Source organism: Myodes glareolus, chromosome 19 (assembly GCF_982192425.1).
Source record: "Myodes glareolus chromosome 19, mMyoGla1.1, whole genome shotgun sequence".
In the NCBI taxonomy this organism is placed as follows: domain Eukaryota; kingdom Metazoa; phylum Chordata; class Mammalia; order Rodentia; family Cricetidae; genus Myodes; species Myodes glareolus.
In genome coordinates this window covers 22,547,633-22,568,651 of record NC_142044.1, presented here as the reverse complement: position 1 = coordinate 22,568,651, position 21,019 = coordinate 22,547,633, and the positions used below count along the sequence as shown (strand labels likewise).

Below are 21,019 nucleotides of genomic sequence, written 5' to 3'. Positions count from 1 at the left end.
AAGAGGGATTAATTGTAATAGGTATTTTTCTTAAAAACTCTTGTTTTAATGTAGGTGTGGATAAGGCAGTCATCTTAGTTAATAAAGGCTCATGACGTTTGTTGAACCGTTGCCCAATACATTTGGTTATTTCTGATGTCCTTTTAGAGTTATCATACGTTTTGTTTGTTTGTTTCGATACGGTCCCACTATGAAACTCTAGCTAGCCGGGAACTTGCTGTAAACCAACTCAAATTCATCGGCACCTGCCTGCCTCTGCCTCTGGAGCACTGATATTAAAGCGGTGTGCCGCCATACCTGGCCTTAAAGTGTGATCACCTTCAGAGATCACCAAGAGATCGACATACACAGTCTTGATTTACATCATCTTCTCAGGCTTGCTTTTCCCTGGATGTGTATACACAGGTGCTGGGTCTGTCTCTCTGTCCCTTGGGAGAGATGAGGAAGGAGACAGGTACCATTGCTTTGCTCTCAGCTGTGCCCTCCAGGGTTCGTCCGTCTTCACTATCGTAGTTTATACAGTTTGGCCACAGTGACAGCTGCTAATCGTAACTTGGCCTTTGCCTTGTGAGGGCAGGGTTTTATCCTGTTTAACTTTGGGTGAATTTGGTCTTCACTGGACCACAGTAGCTCATTGTTTTCCTGTTATGAATTATTTTCTCCCTTTTCCTCTCTTATTTCCCATGCCAGATCATATTGGTGCAGGAAAATGGGAATCGCCTAAAGCTCAGCCTGTTACTTAGCTGTGGGGTTTAGGAAGCAGGTATGAGCCAGGCAGTGATGGTGCACGCCGTTATTCCCAGCACTTGGGAGGCTGAGGCAGGTGGATCTCAATGAATGGGAGGTCAACCTGGTCTGCAAACTAAGTTCCAGGACAGCCAGAACTGTTGTACACAGACACCCTTGGGGGAAAAAAAAGTAGGTATGACTGAGAATACTAAAAGACGTGTTAAGAACGTGTACCGTAATGTGTAGTTTATGGCTCCCTGGTGAAAGAGTTCCAGGCAGCTGTAACGACGTCTCGGCATCTTTTGCTTGCAGACCTGGCCCAGTCCACCTCCACTAGCAGTGTGTCTACCCCTTGTTCACTCCGCTCCAGACTCCCTAGCCACCCTGCTCTTCCTTAAGCAGTCTCTTGGTTACTTTTCTATTGCAGTGAAGAGAAAACATGACCAAGGTAACTTACAGAAGAAAGAGTTCATTGGGGCTTTACAGTTTCAGAGGGTGGGGCCATGATCATGTGTCACTGAAGCAGTAGCTGAGAGCTTACATCCTGACCCAGACATAAGGCAGAGAAAGAGAGCGCTAACTGGGAATAATGTGGACTTCTCAAACTTCAAATCTTAAGCTGGCACCCCAGTGGCACCCCTCCTGCAAAAAGACCATATCTCCTAATCCTTCCCCGACAGTTCTGCCTCCTGGGGACTAAGCATCCAAATCAAATCTTTGAACTTACAGGGGCCATTCCTTTTCAAGCCACAAGTCCAGCTGGCCCGCGTCTGCCCTGGGACCTCCATACTTACTTGTAAGCCATGTGTAGAATGCCTTTCTCCTGAGTCTGATCATTATGTAGAACTAACTTCTCCACAGCCTAGTGGCTTAAATACATTCTCTCCCCACCCCACCCCACCCCACTCTCTCTCAAATGTCTTTTGTCAGGAGTTGGAGGTGTGGCTTACTTAAGTGCTTGTGGATCTGGAGCCCTTAGAGTTACAGTCAAGGTGTGAGCGAAGCTTAGCATTGCATCTGAAGGCGTCACTGAAAATGAGACTCCACTGTTTTTTTTTTATTATTGATTTTTATTGCGCTCTACATTTTTCTCTGTTCCCCTCCCTGCCTCTCTCCTCCCCCCTTCAATCCTCTCCCAAGGTCCCCATGCTTCCAATTTACTCAGGAGATCTTGTCTTTTTCTACTTTTCTACTTCCCATGTAGATTAGATCTATGTAAGTCTCTCTTAGGGTCCTCATTATTGTCTAAGTTCTCTGGGATTGTGGTTTGTGGGCTGGTTTTTCTTTGCTTTATGTTTAAAAACCACCTATGAGTGAGTACATGTGATAATTGTCTTTCCATGTCTAGGTTACCTCACTCAAAATAATGTTTTCTAGCTCCATCCATTTTCCTGCAAAATTCAAGATGTCATTATTTTTTCTGCTGTGTAGTACTCCATTGTGTAAATGTATCACATTTTTCTTATCCATTCTTCGGTCAAGGGGCATTTAGGTTGTTTCCAGGTTCTGGCTATGACAAACAAAGCTGCTATGAATACAGTTGAGCATCCTTTGGATATATACCCCAAAGTGGTGTTACTGCGTCTTGAGGAAGGTTGTTTCCTAATTTTCTGAGAAATCACCACACTGACATCCAAAGGGGTTGTACCAGCTTGCATTCCCACCAGCAATGCAGAAGTGTTCTCTTTTCCCCACAACCTCTCCAGCATAAGTTGTCATCAGTGTTTTTGATCTTGGCCATTTTTACAGGTGTAAGATGGAATCTCAGAGTTGTTTTGATTTGCATTTCTCTAATGACTAAGGATGTTGAACATTTCCTTAAGTGTCTTTCAGCCATTTTGGATTCCTCTGTTGAGAGTTCTCTGTTTAGGTCTGTACTCCATTTTTTATTGAATTATGTGATCTTTTGGTGTCTAATTTCTTGAGTTCTTTGTATATTTTGGAGATCAGACCTCTGTCTGATGTGGGGTTAGTGAAGATCTTTTCCTGTTCTGTAGGCTGTCATTTTGTCTTGTTGACCATGTCCATTGCTTTACAGAAGCTTTTCAGTTTCAGAAGGTCCCATTTACTAATTGTTTCTCTCAGTGTCTGTGCTGCTAGGGTTATATTTAGAAAGTGGTCTCCTGTGCCAATGCATTCAAGTGTACTTCCCACTTTCTCTTTTATAAGGTTCAGTGTGGCTGGCTTTATGTTGAGGTCTTTGAACCACTTAGACTTGAGTTTTGTGCATGGTGATAGATATGGGTCTATTTTCATTCTTCTACATGTTGATATCCAGTTATGCCAGCACCACTTGTTAAATATGCTTTCATTTTTCGATTTGATTTTTTTTTTGCTTCTTTGTCAAAAATCAGGTGTTCAAAGATGTGTGGATTGATATCCAGGTCTTTTATTCAGTTCCACTGGTCCTCCTGTCTGTTCTTATGCCAACACCAGGCTGTTTTCAGTACTGTAGCTCTGTAGTAGAGTTTGAAGTCAGGGAATGTGATGCCTCCAGAAGTTCTTTTATTGTTTAGGATTGTTTTGGCTATCCTGGGTTTTTTGCTTTTCCATGTGAAGTTGAGTACCATTCTTTCAAGGTCTGTGAAGAATTTTGCTGGGATTATGATGGGCATTGTGTTGAATCTGTGAGACTCCACTTTCAAGTTCACTCGTGGAACTGCTGGCAGGGCTCAGTGCTTGGTCTCAAGGGTCTTTGCACAGGACCTTTGCACACAGTGATGACTTGCTTTCCCTGAACTAGCAGCTAGAGAGAGAACCCAAGCCAGAGCTCAGTCTTTTTATAACTTCAGAAATGATAGCTGAAGCTGCTGTCATATCTGTTCTGGGAGAGATTCCAAAAGTCATCCCAAACTCAAGGGAAGGAGCCTGTCTGGGGCCTGAGGAACAAGAGGCAGAGGTCACTGGGGAGCATCTCTAAGCTGGTAACTTTTCCCAGATACCCTTACTGCTTGTCACCCAATCTCTGTTTGGATATCATCTTATCATATTTATGTATATGTATATATATGAATGATATACTCCATATAATTCAGCATGTGTTCCATTGTGTAAGCGGGTTTTTCTTTACTTATCACAGACTGTATGTGTTGGCTGATTTATATCTCCTGCTCTTGATGGTATATAGACATCATGATAACTGGGGCTCAGAGTTATTCACTACTGTATCCTCATCCTACAGCAGTGCTCGGCATACAGCAGACACTGGGTAAAGGCCTGCTAAATGAGTGCGCCCAATTAACAGTGTGTAGTAAGCTATAAAATCAGTTCACTGAGCCATCATTATAGAAGTAGGTGGTTCCATAATTGAATCAGCAGATAAGTAATATCAACAAGAATGTAGGTTCTTTCTATTTTTTCACACCGTAATCTCTGGGTCATTGCCATTGCCACCACCCTATTCTGCCCAATTAGTTAACTCATAGTCTTAAGGAAGCTGTTACAGCTCCCAGAATCAAATGTCTCTTGTCAAAAGATTTTAATTGTTATATTCTAAAATATGTCTTTCTTGTAGCTTCTGGGTGACTTTCTCAGACTCCTAAGTTCCTAGAACTTCCACCTACTAAGTGTCACCTGACAAAATCATTACACTGTCCTAACAGTATTCAGTAAAGCGCACAGACTGACAGGTGAGGGGGTGCTCCCCCTGCTTCTCTTGACCACACTCTCAAGCACTTCGTCTCTTTTACAGATCCTCCACTCCAGGACTCTCTGCTCAGCTTGCTGCTGGCTGCTGATAGGGTCAGCGGGCACCTCTCACAGTTTTCACACTACCTGCTTCCCATGCACAGCCTAGTGTTGTTAGCGTCTTGTGCACTTAGCGCAATTTTCCTCGAGATGCCATCCTCCTCTCTCTAATGTTTCTGGCATCACATCTGAATCATCTTGAGGACTTCTTATAAAAAAAGATTCCTAGGACTGCCTCCACCCTAAGATTCTAGGTGATTGATTGCATTACACACAGTCTTGGCTTATGAACCTCTACACTAGAAGGTGGGTTGCTTAAACATCCTCATCTCTAACATGGCAAAGAGGTACTCAGAACAGAGTGGTTGGGTAAGAAGATGGGCCTTTGCCTCTGAGGACTTTCAGAAGAATGATCTGTTAGCCATAATGGCAATAGTTTGTGTGCTGGATGAGAAATCATCCTTAGTGTACTGGAATGAAAGAGAAATGAGTAGTTGATTCTGCGTACAGTGCTAGATGTTTTCATACTAAATTATGTATTTTTAGACCAGTTTGGTTTAGTATTGATAAATCATCTTCACAAGTGCATAGAAACTGGTCTCTAAAATTTTATTTTATTATTTACTTGTGTATATGTGTGTGCATATATGCATATTAGGGGTGGCACTGCCCATGAAAGCCGGAAGTGGGCATTGGATCCCCTGGACCTGGAGTTAAGTGATTGTGAGCCTCCATGTAGGTGCTAGGAACTCAGCGAGAATAGCCAACTCGTCTCTCCAGCTCCTGAAATGTAAAAGAAATCTTGGACATGTTTATACCTGTAGGTCCTTTCGATAAATGCCTCGAAATGATATACACAGATGTGTCTTTGACTTGTAATGTTTGCAGTTGTGAAAACATCAACTAGCAGGGTGTATTTGTGCAGTTAGGTTACACTAGGTTGCACAAGCCCAGTAGCCCTGACGCTGGCTCAAAAATGAGCTGTACCCTCCATCTTTTTCCATAAGAAGTGAGCAAAGGCTGAAAGAGTAGCCAGTCGTGTGGTTCTAGCAAATAGCTAACCTTTATTCTCAACTCATCTGGCTTTGAAATCACCTGTGAATCTGCCTTTAGGGGTGTCTTCAGAGGGATTCAACTGAGAAGGGAAGGCTTTTCCTGAGTATGACGTCATTCCACAGGTTGGAGTCCTAAACTGAGTAAAAGGGAAGAAAGAAGGAAGTGACCTAACACACCAGGATTCATCTCTCCCCAAATATTGGGGAATAAACACCTTTTTCTCATACCACAGCTCATTGACGTAGTTTTCCTGAGTTGTATATGTATTTCAAAGGCATATACACACATTTCTTTTAAAAAAAAAAATGTTGACTTTTCTTTTTTCAATACAGGTTCTTTTAATGGAGGAGCCATTTGGTCTACGGTCCTGGCTTCCCCTCATGATCCACAGACCCCAGCTCTGAGGCCAGTTAATCATTCCCACCATTGTGGTGTGGAGTAGCGGGTCACCGTCACGATGCTGGACTTCCTGGCTGAGAATAACCTCTGTGGCCAGGCAATCCTGAGGATCGTTTCCTGCGGCAATGCCATCATTGCCGAGGTGCTGAGGCTGTCCGAGTTTATTCCAGCTGTGTTCCGGCTGAAAGACCGGGCTGACCAGCAGAGATACGGAGACATCATATTTGACTTCAGCTATTTTAAGGTGCTTTTCCCCGTGGCCTTGGTATTCCTGTCAAAAAGAAAAACAAGAAAACAACAAAAGCAGCTGTTCTCTGGGAGCCGCGGGGCTTGAAATAGAAAAGTGATTACGGAGCATTAAAAAGACAGCTTTTCAACCAAAGTTAACATCAACTCCTCACTTGAAAATAGGGAAAGGAAGGGTACTATATGGAAAGTCCTAACACAACATTTAAAGAAAGCAACCTATAGCATAATGCCTTTGCCTTGAAATACGTTTAAAAGCATGCTAATCTTGGTTGAGATTCACCCAGAGGCTTTTTCATTCTAGGATTGCATGTCCATCTTCCTTTCTGTCGCTCTGCTTTAGTTTTATATGTAAGAACCTTAGAGCGTAATGTTAAGGCACCCTGGAGCAGTTTCCAGCAGATAAGCCTTTAATGACTTGTAACACAAGCGTGTTTTCCTTCTTAGGGTCCAGAGTTCTGGGAAAGCAAACTGGAAGCCAAACCTGAGCTACAGGATTTAGATGAAGAATTTCGGGAAAACAACATAGAAATTGTGACCAGGTTTTACTTAGCCTTTCAAAGTGTGCATAAATACATCGTAGACTTAAACAGGTATTGATTGATGAATTTCATGACAGCTTATTCTAGTAGACTTAACAGAGAAGGAGGGACCCAGCAGAACATGTATGCCTTTCTCAGAGCTAACTCATCCCTGCCGTGCCTTGCCGTAGTTCATTCTATCTCCCCTCCTGTCACAGGTCCTAGCAAACTCTTCTACAATCTTCAGTGTGTGATCCTGTTCTAACACTTTAGATATAATGTTAATTTACAAACTAGCATTTGTTGTTTTGTTTTGTCTTAATTTGAGACAGGCTTTCACTGTGTTTCCCAGACTGGTGTTGAATTAACAATCTGCCTGCCTCTGCCCCTGGAGTAAGTGGGATGGCAGGCCTGTTCCATCAGGCTCGGCTCACATTAGTAGTTCTTAGAGCTTACCAGATCACTCACTCACACACACACACGTTTACCAGTTCCTTGTCACGTTCCTATGCCATTACTTCTGAGCTGCTGCTGTTTTGTAATTCAAGAGTAGGGACTGTTTCTTTGATTTTGAACAGCCATAAGTGTTAACCTGTGGTCCCAAATCACCATGAGTTACAGCTCTAGGACACTAAGGTTCATAAGCGTAGCAAAACTACAGAGGAACTAAAGCCAGAGTGCCCGGTGTCCTGCCTTATCTTTGAAAAGTCTTTCCTTCCTCAAAGATGTTACATCTTCTGTTTACATTAATATCTTATCCTTGTATTTTGCTTCTAGATACCTCGATGATCTCAATGAAGGAGTTTATATTCAACAAACCTTAGAAACTGTGCTTCTCAATGAGGATGGGAAACAGCTTCTAGTGAGTAGTAGTGATTGGAAAGTAACATAGTCAGGAATGTGAAACAGCTGCGTGTGGTAGCTCGTGACTTTAATCCTGCACTTGGGACTCAAAGGCAATTGGATCTCTGTGAGGACAAGGCTAGCCTAGTATACACCACAAGTTCAAGGACAGCCAGAGCTACATAACAGAGATGCCCTGTCTCAGTAATAATAATGGTAATGATAATATGAAACAGCATCAATGTATGCAGAAAACCATTCCACAAAGAAAAGAAGATGGCCTAATAGTTATCTTTCAAGTTTAGAATGTGTGAGTGTTGAATGAAATGAGTAATAGAAAAGATTATGTTGCATTATGAGCTTCCTTTGTATAAGAAGTCCTTCTTTGGGGTTGGGGATTTAGCTCTATGTTAGAGCACTTGTCTAGCAAGCATAAGGCCCTGGGTTTGGTCCTCAGCTCCTGGGGCCAGAGAGAGTCTTCAACAAGGCAGTGGTAGAAGCCTAGTATTTGGAAGTCATAGGCACGTGGATCTCTGAGTTCAAGCCCAGCCTACTCTATAGAGTGAGTTCTAGGACAGCCAGGGCTATGCAGAGAAACCCTGTCTCAGAAAAAGAAAAAGTCCATCTTCTTTTTGCGTCCAGGACATCGAGCTGGTACTTTCCATGGTGATCATTTAAGAAATGTCTGTCAGAGCCAGTGTGGTGGCCATGTCTGTAATCCCAGCACTTGGGAGGTAGGAAGAGACAGAAAGATTAGTTCAAGATCATTTGTGTTCAGAGAATTGAGATTTCATTTTGGTATCACAAGCAAAATAATCACTAGGAATTAAAATCGATTTGAGTCCATTTTTAAAGCCCATTCTGTGCAACACTTGAGAGCCCTTTGTAGAAAAACATATATTGATTTTGAAATATAAATCCAACTTTATTGGGGGCATGTGAGCAGAGCGATCATTTGTACCACTGTCAACTTCAATCCTTGCAGACAGGTCTTATGAATTTGGCCATTGTCCTTTTTCTTCATAGTGTGAAGCCCTGTACTTATATGGAGTTATGCTTCTTGTCATCGACCAGAAGATTGAAGGAGAAGTCAGAGAGAGGATGCTGGTGTCTTATTATCGATACAGGTATTCCTGGCTTAGCTGCACACCCCTAGAGCACTGCTCCTGTACTGCTGGGAGCAGTGACCTGTGGTGAAGGTCTGAACACACCGAAAGAACATTACCCTTTTATGTGTTATAGTTAACAAATAGCATTCCATAAAACCTATATAAAATATGAAATCTAAGACCTAGCAATATAGATATATGATGATAATGTAGTTGTTATAAAGCAGGAATCTAAACTCTGAATGTTTTAACTTGAGGATAAATTTTTGGGAATTTTAAATTTTGCAAATGTTTTGCTTTTGAAGTTTTCTTTTTTAGTTTTCAAACAAGACACCTTGCACCCATAAAGAAATGAAGGAGCTTTCTGTTGTCATTCTCAGGTGGATGACCGGAAAGCTGTCCTTCTGGACCAGGTGGAAAGTGGTCCCGCCCAATACAGGCATAGACACAGAAATACCCCAGGTCTTGTGTTACATGCGTCTGCAGAACTGTGTGGTTGTAGCAAGTATGGTCCCAAGGAGCCACCTTGCCAGCTTTTTGATGTTAGCACCTTCCATACAGGGTTTCCATCTTTTGAAAAACTGTGTACAAAAAATGGATGTGTGGAGCTGGAGAAGTAGCTTAGTCATTAAGAATATATGCAGATTTCTGCCGGGTGGTGGTGGCACACACCTTTAATCCCAGCACTTGGTAGGCAGAGGCAAGTGGATCTCTGTGAGTTCAAGGCCAGCCAGGTCTACAAGAGCTAGTTCTTGGACAGGATCCAAAGCTATAGAGAAACCCTGCCTCTAAAAACAAAAAACAAAAAAAAAATGCAGACTTCTAAAAGACCCTACTGAGTTCATTTCCCAGCACCCACATCGAGCAGCTCACAACCACCTGTCCCTCACTTCAGGGGATCCAGTGCCCTCTTTCAGCCTCTACAAGCGTGGATCTCTCTCTCTCTCTTTCTCTCTCTCTCTCTCTCTCTCTCTCTCTCTCACACACACACACACACACACACACACACACACACACACACACCTTGCATAACATATTTGGTAGTCAGACCTGAATCTGGAATCATTTGGAGCCAAGACATAGTCAGAACAGATGTGGCTATCTAACATCTTCTTTTATCTTATTTCTGTAAGATAATTTTGCTCTTAATTATTAATACCTTGATCTTAAGACACCAACTCAAACCCTGCTGTGGTGTTCTGTAGTGTATTCCAAATACTGTAGTGCTTGCTTTTATATTTGGAGAGAATGATGAGACAAATCAGCTCCAGGGGTTTGAAAAGTGGGCAGAGAACCAATACCTACCCTTCAAATAGGCTTTTCAGATGTGTGCTTTTGAATGGTAGGGCTCTAATGGACCCACTGTCGTTTCAGGATGAGTCCTTCGCTTTTAGACATACATGTTTCTGACATGTGATGTCTTTGGTTCTTTTGTTTCCCATTGTGAACTTGATCCAGTGCTGCTCGATCCTCTGCTGATTCGAATATGGATGATATTTGTAAGCTGCTGCGAAGTACAGGGTATTCCAGCCAGCCAGGAGCCAAGAGACCACCCAACTATCCTGAGAGCTATTTCCAAAGAGTGCCTATCAACGAAACTTTCATCAGCATGGTCATCGGACGCCTGAGATCTGATGACATTTACAACCAGGTAGGAATCGGGGGCCTTAATAATTTAAAAGGTAGAATATACTTTCCGCCTCGGCTACTCCTTTTCATCCGGTGAGTCAAAACAGCAGCTAGAAATGATTTGTAAAAGCATTTAAACAGTGCTGCAGGGTCAGGGAAAGGAGCTGTTAAGTTTGGGAGAATCCGAGGTTTCAGGGAGAAGATGGGATGTGAGCAGTTAGAAAGAGGGTGTATTCTTTTAAGTCATCTGTTCAAGAAATCATTATTGAGCGTGTGTGGTATGTTCACTCATGGGCTAAGTGCTGGCTATTCATCACCAAAGAAGGTAGACTCTGGTGCCTACCCAGAGTGGACTTGTGACTTAGGAAGGAAAACACCCACCAGAGGTGTGCATGTTAGCTTAAAGGGAAACCAGTGTGCACTGGAGCGTGTAGCAGTGGTGGCAGGATTGCAGCAGCTGACACAGTGGAGCAGAGGGGCAATCTAGACAGAGCTGGCAGCTGAGCAGGCCTGGAAAGATCCTGTAGCGTATGAGAGTTAGCTCACTTTCCTCACCAGCATGCACATCACTAAGAAAGACGAAGAGCATTGCTATGCCCTGACTTCTCCCCAGATTGTGGAACTCTTTCCCCTTTACGGAAGGGAGTTACCATTTGACTGCATTGTTCTGGGCAAAAAGCTTGATGCCATGTATATCTATATTACTGTAAAGTAGGATGTCATTGTCACAGAGCAGACCTGCCCTGGGACAGCTCTCTTTGGTGGACCATTCTTTCTTTGTATGAATATGTTAAGTGTAGATAAGACCTTTTGATTCTTGGGTTCTTCTTAAAATGTTTGAAATCAGACACTGTGCACAGATGCAAAGATTATAATATCTGCTGCTATTTGCTGAGAGTTGAGTCTAAATCAACCTCACAGGTGGTTTGTTCACATTCTGTGCAATCCTGCAGAGTGGACATTAGCTCCATGTTGCTGGAAAGGACAAGAAGACTTGGCTACCTTCAGCAGTCTTCCCCGGGCCACACAGCTGGACAGCAGAACCACAGTTTAGATTCAGATGCCATGAAATCAGAGTCCATGCTGTGTCACAATCTTCCCCTTCCCTTATGGCCTTCATCAAGCAAGGGCTTAGGCTGCCTTTATTCTGGGTGTCACCTCCTGTGTCTCTGTCCTGCACCTCCTCCACCCCAGCTTCTGACTGATGGATCATATTCTCTTGTTTTCTTGGTATTTGGAAACAGGCCTGGAAAAACAGTTTCTGCAAAGTCTCAAGTTTAAGGGACAGCCTTATCCAAACAGGTATAGGAAGAGCATTCTGTAGAGGAAAGAGTTGGGCAGGCACATCTGGACAGGACATTCTGATTTATAGCCCCAGGCCCTTTCTAAGGACAGACACACAGACTTGTACAGAAAATCTGGGATGGGGTAGCCTGTGCATACTCTCATGAAGCCACTCCAGCTACCACACACAGCTCAGAACATCAACACTTTCATATGCAGGATAGAGGGGTTAGATCAGTGATTCTCAATCTGTGGGTCATGACCCCTTTGGTGATCCAGCCTAAGACTATTGGAAAACACAGATATTTGCATATGATTCATAACAGTAGCAAAATTATAGTGATGAAGCAGCAATGAAAATTATTTTATGGTTGGGGGTCACCACAACATGAGGAAACGTATCTAAAAAGATTGAGGCATCAGGAAGGTTGAGAACCACTGCTTAGATAGTCTCAATAGGAAGTCTCTGTAGGTGAGCAGCCTCGGGTTGCATCATCTGAGAGAAGAAAGCTGTGCTTGCTAGATTTTGCACACACTGCCAGCATCTGCACTCCAACCAGAGGAAGGCTTTCCTGTCCTTCTCAGCCTCCCTCAGGAGATTTGCCATTTCTATAGGTCTGAAGCACTGGATCCTTGACCTGGTTGTGCCATCTCAGTAGTATACATTCACTCAGGGCTTCCTTGGCTCCCCACACACTGCCAGGCCAGGTTCTTGCCTGCAGGATTCATGCGACCTTGTTGCATCTCTCCTTATGATAATTTCTCCCCTTCTGGCTCTTGGTAGCTCAAGCTGATAGGTGCTGTGTAGCTCAGGAGTCTTTCCTAATATGTAAGGACGTGGAAAAGACGAAAGAAGAACTCACAAAGGGTGAGAACAGAGGATAGTATTTAAAAACTCACAGGCGGGGCCAGGCAGCCATCACCCATGCCTTTAATTCCAGGCAGAGGCAGTCAGATCTCTGTTAGTTCGAGGCCAGCCTGGTCTACAGAGTAGGTTCCAGGACAGGCTTCAAAGTTACAGAAAAACCCTGTCTTAGAAAAAAAAAATCACAGGCCAGTGTTCTGTTCTTGCATGAGTTCTAGAAAGCAATTGTTGAGCTGGGTTAAGAAACTCCATTGGGATGATGGCAGAGGTCAAATTTCAGTGCTTGATGAAAAAATTGAAAGTGATAAAAATCACAGTTTAATTTAGTTGCAGTCCAAGAGATACTCTGTCTATGATAGGAAAGACAAAAATGGTGACAATGTGCGGGTGCAAGGGGTGCAGGGTTAAGACTCTTTTGTGAGGAGAAAACAGAATTGCACTAGAGTCAGGGCGTGGAAGGAAGATAATGTTGTGGGGCTTGAGATGAGAGGAAAGAACAGAGTTCCACACCTGCTTCCAGGGGCCGCGATCCTGGCAGCTGGTGCGAAGTTAGAAACTGGCTGTGCCTTCAAGCATGTGCTACGGTTGTTAGCATCAGCGCCCTCTCTGGGATGTTGTGTTGCAGGTCTCTGCCTACCCCCTGCCAGAACATCGCAGCACTGCCCTGGCGAATCAAGCCGCCATGCTCTACGTGATTCTCTATTTTGAACCCTCCATTCTTCACACCCACCAAGCAAAGATGAGAGAGATTGTGGATAAATACTTTCCAGATAACTGGGCAAGTATTCCTCCCTTTTGTGAGTTTGTCACAAAACTAACTCCCTGGGGCCAAGTATGTAATACACATTAGTGACCCAGAGACAGGGGGATCAGGAACTCAGGGTCATTCTCAGATACTTAGTGATTTCAAGGCCTGATTGGGTGGGCACAGAGATGGGGAGGATCTAGGAGCAGTTGGATATAGGAAAACATAAAGTATATTGTATGGAAATTTTTTAATTAAAAAATCTTTTAAACAGAAATATGCAGAACCCTTCTATTTTGTCTTTTAATTTTTTCCTTTTATCTATTGTGTCTTTCCATGTGTAAAGGTCAGAAGAGAACTTGGGGAAGTCATTTCCTTCTGCCATGTGGGTCCCAGGCATTGAACTCCGGTCCTTGAGCTTGTTGGCGGGCACTCTCGCCTCCTGGGCTACCTTTCCAGTCCTGTTATTTTGGCCTTTAATATAGAAGCCAAAAAAAAAATATATATATATAAATAATTGGCCACAAACCAAAAGAAAAAAATCACTGGAGCAAAATTGTCCTATGTGGTGAGAGTTTTATGAATCATGACATGAAGAACTAATCAGTTAGTAAAAAAAATTCTACACAAACACTGTAACCTTTTCATTAAAATAGACACTCTGAAAGTAAAACTATATATTGAAATATATCTTAATTTGGCTATTGGGAGTATAAGCCAGGACTGTTTATTCTTTATGTTTACGAACAAAAGTCAGCTATATGAAGTTAGAGGTTGTGAACCTAGCCTTAATGGTTGAGCCATCATGGTTTAGTGGTTAAGAGCACTGCCTGCTCTTCCAAAAGGTCCTGAGTTCAATTCCCAGCAGACACATGTAGCTGACAACCATCTGTAACGAGATCTGGTGCCCTCTTAAGAAAGAGACCTGGTCAGTCATCCTCATCAACTTAGACAAGGAAATTCAATATGGACAAGTTCAACAGAACCACCATATACAGGCTGCCCATGCATGCTTCAGCTTTGCCAGGGCATAAATTTCTAATTTCATATGAGCTTAAGTTCTTTTATGAACTTAAGCTAGCAGAGTTCACTTAACTTGACAAATTTTGAATAGGAATTTCACTTTCACGGTTAAGTTTTACCTGTAAGATGACTATGGTAGATCTAGTAAGGTTTAGGCTACTGCAGAGTGTGCTTAATAACATGGAAACTTTGTTTCATGTAAAACTGTCAACACATCTATCATATATGAAATGTTTCCAGAACAAGTTTTTATGGTAATGCAGTGGATTGGGTCAGGTTCTCAGCTACCAGGCTCTGCTCCTCTTCTCACTACTGAATCTCAGCGGCCGAGTCACACTGTCCGTCTGTTAAAGGACACTCTCAGTTCCCCAGCCGTATGAGAACAGCCAGCAGTTAGGTGAGGGTTACTGTCAGCCTGTGAATTGAACTCGGGACCCTGAGTTGAGCAATCAAAAGGAAACCTGGTAGTTTTGCTTTATATTGTTAAACTGAATCATTGTGACCATAGTGCTATAATCACAGCAACCTGAAATATAGACCTAAAAGTGCACCTCCCACACACATGTGACCCAATAGATTTTTTAAAAGATATGCCAAGCAGATGTAAACCAGTAAAAACAACTTAGGAGAAATTATCAGACAATAGAAAATGTGAAAGAAAACCATTAATAAAAATAAGGAGATATTATATAAAATGCTTAAGATGGGTAATCCACAGAGATGATTAACAGCTGTGAAATTATATGTATTCAATAACACCCTCAAAATACATAAAACAAAATTCTCGGATTCACATGGGAAAATCGACAAAATTAATCATGAGAGAAAAAAAAATTTATGCATCTTTTCCAAACAAATTGTTTCATAAATGTTATATATGTGTTTAAAGAATATATATAAAAGTTGAATATGTGGTAGATCATAAAAGAATTCAGCAAGGGCTGGAGAGATGGCTCAGTGATTAAGAGCATCGCCTGCTCTTCCAAAGGATCTGAGTTCAATTCCCAGCAACCACATGGTGGCTCACAACCATCTGTAATGAGGCCTGGTGCCCTCTTCTGGTCTGCAGGCATATACACAGACAGAATATTGTATACATAATAAAAATAAATATTTAAAAAAAAAGAATTCAGCAAAGAAAGAAGCTTATAAACTATATTTTCTCAATATAGTGCAATTCAATTATAATTAAGTATTAAAAGGATGTATTTAAATGTTTGAGAAAAAATACCCAGATGGCTTTTGTGTAAAAGAAGAAACCATATTAAAAACCAAAATTAAAAACCAAAAACTGTAGAGTTGTGCAATATGAAAGTGCACACAACAAACCTGTGGTAAATGGGTAAAACTGCTCTTAAAGGAGGTTATGACATGAAATTTACTTTCTAAAAAACAAGATTGAAAGGTAATGAATTAGGGGCTGGAGCAATGACTCGGTGGTTAAGACTTGGCTGCTCTTCCAGAGGACCTGAGTTTGAGTCCCAGCACGCACACGACAGCTCACAACTGTCCACACTGCAGGTCCAGATATGGCGCCCTTCTGTGGCTCAGTGGGCAGCAGGCACACAAATGATTCACAAGTGAGCACAGGAAAGCACCCATACACATAAAATACAGAGTAAAAATCACTTAACGTTGACAGCAATAGACTTGTTTGAGAGCTCTCAGGAGTCCTATGTGACTTTAGGTGTATGTGTGTTCATGCGTGTGGGGGTGGTATGGTGAGGCATGCAAAAGCACCAGAGCTCAAGGGATCAAAGTTAAATCACCAGGCCTGTATGGCAAAGGCCTTTTCTCGCTGAGCCCTCATCTTACCATTCCCACCAGTGACTTTTAAGAGCCTGCCATCGAGACACCTTGTCTCCAAAAAAAAAAAAAAAAAGAAAGGAGAAGAAGAGAAGTCGCTTCCTCTTATTAGTCACTGCTTTTCTCTTCCTGTGATTCTCTCCGTCTAGTGTCTAACACTCCGTGGTTTGGAAGGGTAAGATCACTTCACGTCCTTTACCCTGAAAAGCGAACTTGTCACTGTTTCTTTGGAGAGCACTAGGTTTTCACTATTATGAATTAAAACTGGAAAGAGAGGACACTTGTGTGCACAACTTTGCATTCCCCTGCCCCTTTCCTTGATGGAAGCAGATGCTGGGCAGGTACTGAGTGGCTGTCTCCTCTTTCAGGTCATCAGCATCTATATGGGCATCACTGTTAACCTAGCCGATGCCTGGGAACCTTACAAAGCTGCGAAAACTGCGTTAAACAATACCCTTGACCTCTCAAACGTCAAAGAACAGGTAGGTTTGCGCTAACCAGGGAGCACCCCAGGAGGTCAAGCCTGGCTCACAGGAAACAAGCTAGGTATGCGTCCATGGAGTTGGGAAAATATATTCCTGTACCTCTTACTGCATGACTAGAAGGTAAAATGTGTACATCAGAATTATTTATAGAATGTATAAATATGAGATGGGATGAGAGAGGAAATACAGACTGGGGACCTAAGATTTCCGTACCTAAGGTGAGTCAGTGGGACAGGGCCACAGTTGACTCTGTTCTTGTGTGAAGCCCTTGTCCTGTGAACAGCGCTGGCTTGAAGTTTAGCAGTAGGACTACTGTGCTGGAGTCAGCCCTTCTGGGGCGCTGATTGGTTTACGGAAGGAAGCACAAGACGCTACATGCATTTCTGAGCTATGTGGCTCTGTTCTTCTTTGGTAAGAACACCAGCCAGAAGGAAATAGCTGAGGAGATAGGGGAATATAAATAAAATTTTTTTTAATGTGTACTTAATATTTCTTAATGGCTATGTTCTCCTGCTTGGCTCTCTGGGTCATAAAGTTTTTCACTGTAGATGGAACAATATTGACTCAGAAACCTCTCTCATGTTTTATCCAAGTAAATTGAATTCCTTAAATAATGCACAACGCTATTTCAGTGTTGGCCTGGCTTCCAGAGTGTATTAGGGAAGTGGCGTTCAGTGCTTACTGATGTCAGGGCATTAAGTTTTCATGACTCAAATTCTTTTCCAAATTTGTATTTTCTCATTGTGACATTTTAAGAAGTTTCTTCAGAGCTTTAAGCCAGCTTAACTAGGTTAGCAAGGTTTAATAGTGGACCTTTACTGTAGTAAAATCAAATGGCCAGGATTGTAAAGGATTCTTAGAAAAATAACTTTGATCAGCTGAGATCTTCATTTTATTAAGCTTTGAAAACCTGTGGACGTTTCGTCCTTTTGGTGTGGTGATCCCAGGATTTAAAGGCTAAGGCAGAATAGGTCTAGACAGCAAGACCCTGGTAGAAAACTCCAAACAAAAGTCTAATCTTCTGAGCATGTCTGCTCTGTTCTGCATTTGTCAACCACAAATGCAGGAAGAATGGGAAATTGGGCCTCTGTTTTTGTGTTTCTTTTCCATCCAAGAGTTGAAGGGCTCAAGCCAGCGTAGTAGCACACACCTTTAATTCCAGCAGTTGGGAGAAAGGCAGGCAGCTTTTGGAGTTCGAGGCCTGACTGGTCTGTGTAGTGAGTTCCAGGACAGCAGAGCTACATAGTGAGATCCTGTCTTCAAACAAACAAACAAACATATAGACAAAAAGAAAAAGAAAATTTAAAAAAATTGTAAAGATCAGAGAGCCACCTAGTTCAGTTCAGCATTAGACAAAATGGTATACAATATAAGATAAACCCCTCAGTATCTAATCACACCCCAAACTAAAACTGAGTTTCAGAATTTTAAATACAATATTCCTTTAAAAATGGCTAATAAAACCAGTCTTGGTGGTGAATGCCTTTATTCCCAGTACTCAGGAGGCAGAGGCAGGTGGATCTCTTGGGTTCAAAGCCAGCCTGGTCTATAGAGCTAGTTCCCAGGTACATAGTGACAAGGTACCCTGTCTCAAAAAAAAAAAAAAATCAGTTGCCCTATTGCTATAACTATAATACACGTGCTATTACCTCATATAGAAATGAAGTTATCAAAGGGAAGTGGGGAGGGAAGGAGGGATGGGGTGGAGTTAAAGGAGAGGCTCGTACTTGTCAGAGGATTCAGCTGAATGGGAGTCATTTTCAGGACAGCTAGCTGCTCTTCCATCTAATTCCAGCTGTCCATCTTTTTAATTTCAAAGGCGAGCAGATACGCCAGTGTCAGCGAAAAAGTGCACGCTCAGGTGCAGCAGTTTCTGAAAGAGGGTTACTTGAGGGAGGAGGTGCTTCTGGACAATATCCCAAGGCTGCTGAACTGCCTGAGGGACTGCAACGTCGCCATCCGCTGGCTGATGCTTCACACAGCCGACTCAGGTAAGGCACGTAAGGGGCTGTGGGGCACATATCCTGCCCGACGGTAAGCTTTCCAGAGGTAGGGTCAGCTTCACGAGGCAGAGTATTTAGCAGAGGGCGAGTCAGTACATGAGAGGCAAGTTATCTTCTTAAGGTAGTGATGTTTGTGTCAACTTGGAGAGGTCAGCGGCCCACCTGAGCAGATGTCATCTGTTAGGTAGGCACTGGAATGTGGCTGGCAAATGTGAGGATTTTGAGCTCCCATGTTGAAGAAGCTTGTCACTGATCACACTGGGTAGATGAGCTGTAAACGTATAAGAAGAGATAACTGCAGACTGTGATAGCATCATGCCTCTACCCACCTTCTCCACAGATGTCCATGCCCTCATCCTTAGACCCTCTCAGTGCATGTGAAGAGTGAGGAGGACATTGCTGCTCAGCTGACCTTACATTATCCCAGGAGACCCTGTGTAATCAAAGAGAGCCTTATAACAGAAGAGCCAGACAGACACATCAGAACCAGAGATGTGCCACCAGGCATGTGACTTGACCAGTCAATGCCATCTTTAAAGGTTCAAAGGGCCCAAGCCAAAGAGTGCAGGCAGCCTTTAGAGGCTAAAAGGGACAAGAAAAGGAATTTCCCCTAATTTAGGAGTATGTACCCTTTTGATTGTGATATGATGCTGTCATCTATAAATGTGGTGGGCCGCATTCATAGCTATTCTGGGATGTATGTGACCCTCACACCACGGGTTGGACATACCTTCTTAACCTGCTAATACTGTTAGCAATCCAGCCTGCTGAATTTTATTTAGTGTATGTTTTTGTGTCCATGTATACGTGTGTGTGTGTGTGTGTGTGTGTGTGTGTGTGTGTGTGTGTGTACACGTGTGCGCGCACATACATGCACACATAGTATGTCACAGGATAACTTTCAGGTGTTCGTTCTCTGCTTTCAACATTTGGGACCTGGGACTTGAACTCGGGTCATCAGATTATGAAACCAAGGCTTTTGCTCCCAGAGCCATACTGCCAGCCCCTGCTGACATCTTGGTTTTAGTTCAGTGGACCCTGCTTCACACTTTGTAGCTCTAAAACGTAAAAACCTAAATGTGTGTTGTTTAAAGCTACTGTTTGGGCCAACCTGTCAGAACAGCTCCAAGAAACTAACGAAAGGTCCCAAGTAGCAGGTCAGAGCTGGCTGTGTGGAACCTATAATGTGAGTCCTGGTAGGGTCAAAGTGGATGAACAGAGGTCAAAGAAGGCTCCACCAGAAAGCAGGAATTAGGAAGATTTTGACTAAACTAAAGGGAAGAAATTCTGGACCACAGACATTATCAGAATTGGAAGTATAGAAAGCATGAGAGCCTACTGAGTGGAGAGCCTCCTAGAGCAGGTAATTTGGTGGCCTCAAACTCTTCTGTGTCATGGCTGTCTTTGAAACCTTCTGTTCATACAGCTTGGCATTAAGTTCAGGAACTTCTCACATTGTGTGAAAAGTCTCCATAGGATCCATGAGGTATGACTTTAAGACCAGTGATAAAATCTCAGGAAACAGTAGACACTTGAGACTCTGAGCGTCTTCAGAGATGGTATGTTGGCAGAGGTTTCTGTCCCGCCCAGTCCTGCAGTCATTCAGTCCCAAAGAAACACACAGAGGCCTACATTAATTATAAACTGGTTGCCCTATCAGCTCAGGCTTCTTATTAACTCTTATATCTTATGGTAACCCATAATTCTTGTCTGTGTTAGTCATGTGGCTTGGTACCTTTTATCAGTGAAGCATTCTCATCTTGCTTCCTCTGCATCTGAATGATGACTACAGACCGAGCCTTTTCTTTTCCCAGCATTCTCCTATTCTGGTCAACCCGCCTATACTTCCTGCCTGGCTACTGGCCAATCAGCATTTTATTAAACTAATACAAGTGACAGATCTTTACAGGGTACAAGAACATTATCCCACAGCAAGGTACACTTGCTTATTCTTAGCAAATGCATTGTAAACATTCATTGACTCATCTAGAACTGTATACTACCACCCAGAGAGTTGTGTGTTCAGCAGCCTTGCAAAATTCTTTTGTTTGTTTCCTTTGGTTTTGTTTTTATTTTGTTTTCTGAGACAAGGTTGTGCCAAGTAGCCATGCTTGGTCCTAGAACTGCTAAGTAGATCAGACTGGCCTTGAACCTGTGGTGATCTACTCAGGAGCTGCGATTACAGATAGATGCTACCACATAGGCGGAACCCTGTGCTTTTCACCTCTTACCCAGTCAGCTTTCCTTGAGGACTGGCCTACCTGTGTAGCCTCACTTCCTCCTCGTCCAGCAAACACTGGAGCTTTGTGTGGGACCTTCTATTCCCGGTACCCATTCCTCACAGCTCCTGTAGCCGGATGCTCTCAACCCCTCTACCTGCCATCCATTTCCACCTCTTGGGAACCATTCACAGTTGGGCTTCTCACTCTATGTCTTTGAAAACATGTGGCATCTCTCCAGCTTCTTAAATGTTTTTCACATAAGCAGTTTTCCGTGTTTTGCTTCTTAGTGCATCAGTCCATGTACACTTTACCCACAGTGTAAATTTAATCATCTAACTCACACACTTTTAAGACTTTTTGTTGTTAT

The 21,019-nt window shown here is 42.8% G+C and overlaps 1 protein-coding gene across 1 annotated transcript in view; it reads left to right on the top strand.

Moving 5' to 3' along the window:
- Positions 1-21,019, top strand: part of Washc5 (WASH complex subunit 5) — a 46,714-nt gene that overhangs the window by 1,546 nt on the left and 24,149 nt on the right. Inside the window, exons 2-9 of the mRNA XM_048457150.3 lie at positions 5,805-6,115; positions 6,565-6,710; positions 7,416-7,500; positions 8,508-8,608; positions 10,049-10,241; positions 12,994-13,146; positions 16,311-16,424; positions 18,247-18,418. Of these exons, the coding sequence (XP_048313107.2) occupies positions 5,930-6,115; positions 6,565-6,710; positions 7,416-7,500; positions 8,508-8,608; positions 10,049-10,241; positions 12,994-13,146; positions 16,311-16,424; positions 18,247-18,418 (1,150 nt within the window). The 5' untranslated portion in view covers positions 5,805-5,929. The remainder of the gene's footprint in view (positions 1-5,804; positions 6,116-6,564; positions 6,711-7,415; positions 7,501-8,507; positions 8,609-10,048; positions 10,242-12,993; positions 13,147-16,310; positions 16,425-18,246; positions 18,419-21,019) is intronic.